Genomic DNA, 8582 nt, shown 5'->3' with positions numbered 1-8582 from the left:
AAGAAAAAGGAACACGAGAAGCTTGAGAAATACCAAGGGCTGAAGGAAGAGATAGACAAGATGTGGGGGGTGAAGGCAAATGTGGTTCCTGTATTAATTGAAGCACTAGGGACTGTAACCCCCAAACTGGGAGAATGGCTCCAACAGATACCAGGAACAACATCGGAGATCTCGATCCAGAAGAGTGCAGTCCTGAGAACAGCTAATAATATATGCAGAACTCTCAAGCCCCCAGGCCTCTGTTAATGGACCCGAGCTTGAAGAAGAAGAAAAAATGAGTGAGGGCGAGTGGGATGCTTCTAATGTGTCAAAAAGCTCATCACAATCACATTTTGTAGTAGTATAATTACAATATAATATGTTATCCAGATCATGCAGTACAATATAGGGTTCACACAAGACTGTTCTTTCTGGAGATGTGCAGCTAATGCATGATGAGAGGCTTTGTGTGTGTCATGGACATGTCATGCTACTTCAGGTATTGCTTACTGTTGGCAGTATAGACAGTAAGAAATGAAAAAGCATGATTTGCTTGTGGTCTTTGAACTTGCCACCTTAAAAAAAACAGCTGAATCTTGTGTCCATTTTATGCATATAAACCCTGCATTCCTTCAGTAGTGGTAAAAAAGATTTAAGCTTCTGCCTAAAATAATTGTAATATAATAACACGGGCTCCAGTCTAGTTTCCCATTCTAAATGGATTTTAAGTCCTATGTTCAAAGGTGTGCCAAGTCTTCAGCGGAAGAAAATGTATTATTATTCATTTATCTTGCTCCTAATGTTTTGCCCTCTCACAGTGCATGTTGTGATCTAAGTAAAATCAAATTACATCTTTTGTCAATGAGCTCAAACTTGGTTTACCTGTATATGGGTGGAAATCAGCTTCTGACCCATTTAAATGACCAGAAAGCATTTGCCCAAAATACTAGTGAGTATTTGACTGATTGATTAATATGAACTCTTTTCCTTAATGCTAGCTACTCATTCCATTGTAACTATTGTAATTATACTATTTCCACTGACCTCACCTCCAAAAGCAGGAGTAGCAGCACCAGAGTCCCAGTTGTGTTCATCATCCCCCCCATAGTAGCACACCAGGGCCTCACGGCAGCCTTTAGTCCAGAGGTTCAGCTCTTCAGTGTGATGGTCGTAGTCATAGTGAGCTGAATTACTGTTCAGGTGGTGCTGGTTGCAGCAGCTGAAGGGAAACCTGTCCATCAGGTAATTACCGTCCACGTTACTCACCATACGACTGGTGAAAAACCCAACAAACAGTTTTTTTACATAGATTGTAATAAATTGATATTACTGGAGCGGAAGATTAGCAACTTCACTGCAGGAATTAGATTTGGGGTGTCATCAGGCTTTCAGAGGGTAGAGGGAATGCAACATGAAACTCAAAATACAGGACTGTCATGCAAAAATCACCAATAGCAAAGTTTAGCAAGCTATGTACCAAAACAGTAGAGATGTTTTATGCTTTTTATGAAGAAAGGGACCATAATACATTGAAACAACATTAACATAATACAATGGTTATGGTCATTTTTATATCTTTATTAACAAAATACCTGCATTTGTGAGTTTCTTTTGTCACTTGCGCAGCCACATTGCTGGTGATTCGCAAGACATTCTGAGGAATTTTTCATAACACTCTGCTTGGAAAAACCTCATGGTCATGTAGCACTAACATTTCTCTCTACCCAAGAAGAATGTGGACACCCTACCCCTAAGCATTAACACATAAAACAGAGGGGTAGGGCTAAGTGGTAGGGGCAAGGGTTAAAATGGGATTGGGCCAAACAAAAGGTTTCTTACATAAAACACGTTTGCTTGAATTGAGCTGTATCGTTGTTCATTAGAGAAATGGGTCACAAGCAGGTTAGTAGGACTGTCCTAAGCATAGGATGGGCAAGCTGGGAAAGTCCTGGCATATTATCTTCTTATGAGGTACTAGCCTATGAACCTGATCCTCATTCTCTCCATAAGAACTCCATGGACCAGTTATCCATTTAGCATTCTTCTTTACATCTCTCTCTCTCTCTCTCTCTCTCTCTCTCTCTCTCTCTCTCTCTCTCCAATCTCTCTCTCTCTCTCTCTCTCTCTCTCTCTCTCTCTCTCTCTCTCTCTCTCTCTCTCTCTCTCTCTCTATATATATATATATATATATATATATATATATATACATATATATATCTCCATTATTAAATAGATTTTGTGCATTATTACCTTGCTGCTGTTTTTCTCAGTAGTCAGATTAACTTTGCATACTTTTATATAACATTTTATAACAATGCTAGGAATTTTGTTAAAGGGGGGAGTGGGACATGCACCTTTTATTCTCTTGGTGGCTTTTGTGAACACAAGCAGACAGCTTTAATAAGGGTATAGCTGAAAGCAACACTGATAAAATAGTTTTGTTTCACAATGTCTGTTTCCAGTTAGTGTAATAATAATAATAATAATAAGAAGAAGAAGAAGAATACATTGTATTTATATAGCAATTTTCAAGGACCCAAAGACAGTTACAATAGTCAGTACGAATAAAAAGTATAGTTTTGTTTCCTTTACTATCTTTATGTAAATCTTTAAATCTTCACTGCAGTTGCAGGGATACATCTCTAAACCTGCTGACATTAAGTCTATATGTGATCTGATGTTACCATAGCCGTGGAACTCAATCTGGGTCATGTCCAGGGCCCTTTTCATGAAGCACCATCCCGGCATGCCTCTGTCCTTGTAGTATTTCATCCCATTTTTCAGCCCTTCAGCCAGAGCAAAGTGCAGAGAAACCTGTACCAGGAAGCACATCAGAGCCACAATGACCAGGATGGTGCAGAAGGCAATGCAGCCACACAGGTAGTTCTTCACCACAGGCTTCCACCTGGTGGACCTGGCCCAGTCCAGCGAATCATGGCACACCCTGCCTCCAAAGGCATTGATGCCACAAGTGGCCAGACCTACCAGGATGAGGAAGTTGGGCACGAAGTGGCTCTCACTGTTGTCCATCGTCTCACTCCTTACGAAACTCAATCTTGGAAGAAGAGCCCCATGCTAAAGACGAGTATCCCACCCATGACAGAGAACTAGTACAGGAGCCACAGACCCTGGGCCATCTTGACTCGCTTAGCCAAGTCAAATTTTACCAGCATAAAAACCATGCTTTCTGCTTTGGTTTGCTAATTGCCAGTGCAAGGGTTACCGTAATGAACCACATAGTGCTGTCGGGCAGCGCAGCTCAGGCTGAATGATGAGTTGTGGCATTGGGGGGATTAGTCTTAAACAGAAAATACAGAAAAGTTATGAAAATGCAGTGCATTATTCTCATTACTACCTAACTGGGTGCCCAGTCCCTAGGCTAGTTATATTATCACTATTTAGTCATGTTTCATTTTATTTTCAGCTAAAATAAGAACACCATAATTACAGTATGCTTCATCTTACATATTCATATTGTTGGACATTAATCAAACTTGACACTGATCCTTGTCAACCACTGTGTAGCTGACCTCAAGTCTGTATTATATGTTAGATATTTCAAATAACATATATTTCAGTGCCTTATGATGTGATTTTTACCATTTATTTTCCTGTTGTTGCTTCAAAAATATGAGATGGTATCATTTTTTTTATTTGTGTACCAGAAGAGGTTTTATCTACCAATAATTTACAATGTGCTGTGGTGTTCCACTCTATTTTAGAGGAAGGATAAAACATTTTGATCTCTTGATTCAGACACATTTCCCCCAGACTTGTTTATCCTGATCTACAGACATGCCTTCCTCCCTGATTTCAAAGCAGACTGCAGAAGAACTCTCATCTGAAAAGAAACTGATACACACTTGCCCTTTGATACGCTTTGACTTGCATCCTTTAACATGCTGTAAACAATGGAAATCATACAACAAGCAACAGCGAAAAAGCAACAGTGAGCCAACAAATATAGCAAAATTAACTGAAATATTTTCCTTTTTTGATTTAAATAAAAACAAAATAGAAGTACAGGCCAAAAACCCAAATAATTACAGGTAATGAGGAATTATAATAATGCTAAACATTGTCAGTATCCACCTTGACTAAGAGTAAGAAGACCATCTCTATCTCTTATTATTTTGGGATCTGTTGCCTGTGAATCTTAGAGAACACTGCCAACACAGCATCACAAGTAAGTTTCATGGTGTAAAGGTGTAAAGAATAACCCCTTTCACAATATGTTTCTGGTAACACATGGTTCCTTAATTAATGCTAAGTACATATTAATGTATCAGTAAGTACTCAAGTGTTGCCATAGTTATTCATTAATTAGTCACTATAATAATAAACTGGCATGTTGACTTAAAAGTAGCCTGATTTAGTAATCCGTCTTGATCAATCATGGTAATGATATGGCTCCTTAATGAATTCTTACTATTTTAGGACAGATATGTTTGTACAGGTTGTCCATAAATTACACTGCAGCCTATTAAACTAAAGTGCTAATGAAAAGATAATCATTTAATTGTCAACTGGGAACCATTGTGGTAACATTGTGGTTGTTGGGCCTTACACTTGCATTCAAGTGTTGTTGGGGATTCAATAAACAGACTTTTTATAATATTTAGCTAAAGTTCTTACTGTAGCAAGAGCGTCACTACACATGAATCACTGCTACAACCACACAGAGTGACAAAAGAAACTCAAAAACCCATCCAGTACACAACAGCGGTAACATTATCACTGGAATTAGTTACTGGAATTCAATCTGGTAAAACTTTCCCCTTTAAAACTTGCCTTAAGTATCAGTCTCAAACATATAAAAGTTTATGTACCATGCTGTATCATATAGTACATTTAGAGCTATTTTGATCTAAACCTTGGTTTTGAGAGTGACGTAGTTAGGGGAACAACTGTAGCTTGTCTGACGTAAGAGTGAATTTTTATCAAGTGTCCCTGCATTTGACGTTTTCTGTGTGTTTGTGCTGAGAGCATTCTGTTCTGTTTGATTCAGAAAAGGTTATAATGGCTTGACCAGTTCAAATGCCTGACAGAAATACCATGAATAGCTGAAATTCCTTTTGAAGGTAGTAACTACCAAAGTTGGCATTTTGTATATGCAATTTAAAAATGGAACTTGATCTTTGAAATGGAGCAACAAATCATTATGTGCTTGTGGAGTAGAAGTGCAAAGTGCATGTTTACATAGTTTAGATATTGTGTCATAATTAACTACGTGAATTATAATGTTTATAGGATGCAGGGCTTGAGATAAATGGTCTGTTTTTGCACATCTATTGTTTCTCTGTCAGAACTAAGTAAAGCTCACATAACTCTCCACTCATTGCTCAATACTTGATTTTCAACCCCATTAGACCCCACATCCTCACACAAAGATGCTGGAATTGTTAGAGGGAACATTACAAGGAAATAAATCCACTGTCTTCAGTCTAAAGAAGATAAGATTATTTGAGATTGCATTCATAGTAATTTGGGAATATTAGTTTCTAAAATAAAAGACAAAAACAGGAATCGTGGTCTGCAAATACTGCACTGATTGATTGTTTTGAAATATTGTTTGTGACATTAATATATACTGTAACAAGAGGCAGTATATAGGCTGTCCATGTTAAGAATGTGTGGATTAAATTTGTAAGTGGTCATAATATAATGTATGTGTTTACCATTAAGGATGAATACTGACTCTGTTAATGCATTTCTGTTAAGAGATCACCTAAAACAGAGAGCCACTTTTATATATTTACATTTATATATAACTATGCTTCACTCTATTTAAACACTTAATTTGGGTCTTGACAATATACCAGCTGACAAGCCATACATACACACTGTGACTTGGTACCAAGAACAGTCAGATGTAGTTGCTTTACTTTTGTTGAAGGACAGTCTATTCCTTTGAGTGTGAGAACAAGGCTTCAGTGCCAATCAAACTAGTTCTCACAGTCGCCAACGCAAGCTTCCATTCAATACGAAACATCGACAACACAGCAGAACTGGCTAAGCAGGAGGGGAGGTGAGTCTGAGGCCTATGCCCCACTGAACTGACCATTATCTTAGATGAACGTATGTCGTGTGTGTCTTCATCTTATACCGAGAAGAAGCCGGTGTCGTCCTGCTTTGTGAGCTTCACTGCAGCTCCTCGGTGCTGGTTTTGCGTGGGAAACAAATTGCATCGCCCCTATAATTAGCATGCTGTGGTCATGTGTGACAAGATTAAAGGGAGGGATAGGATTTTGCTTAATCACTGTCCACCCCATTTTAGGGACAACTGGATGTGTCCCATGAGGTGGTCTTACCCTAGTGACAAAAACAGCAACAAAAAGCTAGAAGTATGGTTTGATTGTTTTTTGCTAGGCTATGTGTTGCTTTTGAACATTGAGGAGCTTTCACTTGGCCAAGAGGACTTTTGAGGACTTTTTGTACTTCTGTTTCATATGTGTTGCATAATCAAATAGTTTTTCAGATCTAAAGTGAAGAGTCCTACACAACAACCTGTCACCACTTCAAGTGTATATCTGTTGTGCATTGTCACAGTGCTCTCAAATGTTTTTGCTCAAGAAGGCTTTGTTTTTCTCCAGCAGCCAAACATAGACGAGAGGTTTCTCATTAAAACTTGGAGTGGAGAGAAAACCAAAATGAGACAAACAGTGAATTCTACTGACATCTTGTGGTAAGCTGAGGTCCACTGAGATCTGACACTGGATCCAGCTTTGAGTTGAGCACACTAAAAAGAATGTTTTTAAAACTAGAAACACCCTCTCCCAAAATGTATGCCCGCGGATGTTATGAGCCTCAAATAACCTCTGAAGAAAAGCCACAGTCATTTTTTTTCTATTTGTTGAACCCATAGGGTAAACAACAGACCATCTCTATCAACAAGGGACTAATCAAATGAAGAGCAAATTCCAAAGACATCCTGTGTATCTGTCTCAGTGGGACACGGGTGGTTTGAATTCAGCCGGACAGAACTGAACTTTTGCTCTGCGTGGCCACCCTCTGAGCGGGTCATACCTTACAGGATATGCTTCTTACTCAGGCAGATCAACACCGGCCCTTCATGTTGTCTGTGTGTAATTAGGTACAGAACTTGAATCCGCGTTCACTTCAAAGAGCGCCAGCCTCTCACGAGCCCATTATTTTGGTTCTCTCAGATGGTTTTTTAACCAGGGCCACATGTGAACTCCCTGCTCTTGGTTGGTGTCAAGGAGGTGCTTATGAGAGCTGAGGACAGACAGGAGCACCTGCGCCACTGCTTTAGGCTCCTCCCACTAAATCCCCTCACTCTTCCTCAAGCTCTACCGTTGTCTCTCAGTCGTACCCTCTCGCCGCTGTGTTGCTTGTCCTCTTCCAAACTTCTTCCAGGATTCAGATTTGTTCATGTTTTGAGAGCAGTGTGTGTATTTATTTATTTATTTATTTATTTGTCAATATACTTCTTATTTGGTAATTGAAATGTGAGTTGTAGCTGTTTGATTACTAAAGTGAGACACTGAGGGAAACTTTATTTTTGATTTCCTGGTGAAATAAAACTATGCTGGGCTGTGTGTGTGTGTGTGTGTGTGTGTGTGTGTGTGTGTGTGTGTGTGTGTGTGTGTGTGTGTGTGTGTGTGTGTGTGTGTGTGTGTGTGTGTGTGTGTGTGTGTGTGAGTGAGTGAGAGCAACAGAGAAAGAGAAATAGAGATGAACAGATAGAGGAATCTAGAGGGCAGAATGGTTCACAAACATAAACACACACATGCACATGTGTGCACACTCACACAAGCATAAAGGAATTAATATGCCAGGAGCTTAGTGGAAGCAGATGTGTGATTTATTTTTACAGGCTGGTAGATGGGGTCGCTCTGGTGGGCTATGGAGTCCCCCCCTCCCCCCCCGCACTCTGTCCAGCCTTTTGTAAAAAAAAAAAGAAAAGAAAAAAAGAAAGAAATCTTTTCCCTACAGTTTCCTCCCTACAAATGACCAAATGACAAAATTATAGTTTAATTTATTACACAGGTCTTGATGCCCGAGTGAACAAATGACAAGTCAGTGTGTTCTTTAGTCATGCATACCCAAACCTTGCTCAGGTCTTCTTTTTGTGAGACCACTAGAGGGCAGCCAACATAGTAAATCCATATAGCTGACCCAGACTTATGTTGCCCCAATTGGTGCCTTACTGCTGCTAATCCACGATTTCCTGTCATTTTAAAAACTTGACCTTGCACAGTGAAACAGTGGATGTTGTGATAGATATAACAGAATGGAACAGAGAGAGAGGTTTCTTGCAAACGTACATATACTGGGGAACTGTCTGCATGTTGGACGGACACATTCTCCCCTTGAAGCCGCTAGCGTGCGCTCCTGAGTGGAATGCTCTGAGTGGCAGGCTGATTGGAGGAAGAGGCTCATTATTTAATCAATAGAATTGCATCAATTTAGGGAAAATTTTGTCTTCAGTGAAAACAAACCACTGGCCAGTCCGGAGAGAGTCAGACATTTGTGAGAGAGCCCACGTGTTGGCTGATTATGGGTGTGGTTTCAGTTCTATGAACTGACAGGAGAATTCGAAATGCACATAAACAGTAAATAAAACTGCCCTCCATTTAATA

The 8582-nt window shown here is 39.6% G+C and overlaps 1 protein-coding gene across 1 annotated transcript; it reads right to left on the bottom strand.

Moving 5' to 3' along the window:
• Positions 1-626: 626 nt before the first annotated feature.
• prph2b (peripherin 2b (retinal degeneration, slow)) lies at positions 627-3161 on the bottom strand. The gene is given in 4 exon segments (XM_035531618.2): positions 627-1082; positions 1084-1252; positions 2618-3023; positions 3026-3161. Coding segments are annotated over 4 exon segments (789 nt in total). The 3' UTR covers positions 627-1004.
• Positions 3162-8582: the final 5421 nt, after the last annotated feature.

The sequence above is a fragment of the Electrophorus electricus genome, chromosome 12 (genome assembly GCF_041902795.1).
Source record: "Electrophorus electricus isolate QZ-2024a chromosome 12, ASM4190279v1, whole genome shotgun sequence".
NCBI classification, from domain to species: Eukaryota; Metazoa; Chordata; class Actinopteri; order Gymnotiformes; family Gymnotidae; genus Electrophorus; species Electrophorus electricus.
The sequence above is the reverse complement of the archived record's forward strand: the minus strand, read 5'-3'. Positions and strand labels throughout refer to the sequence as shown.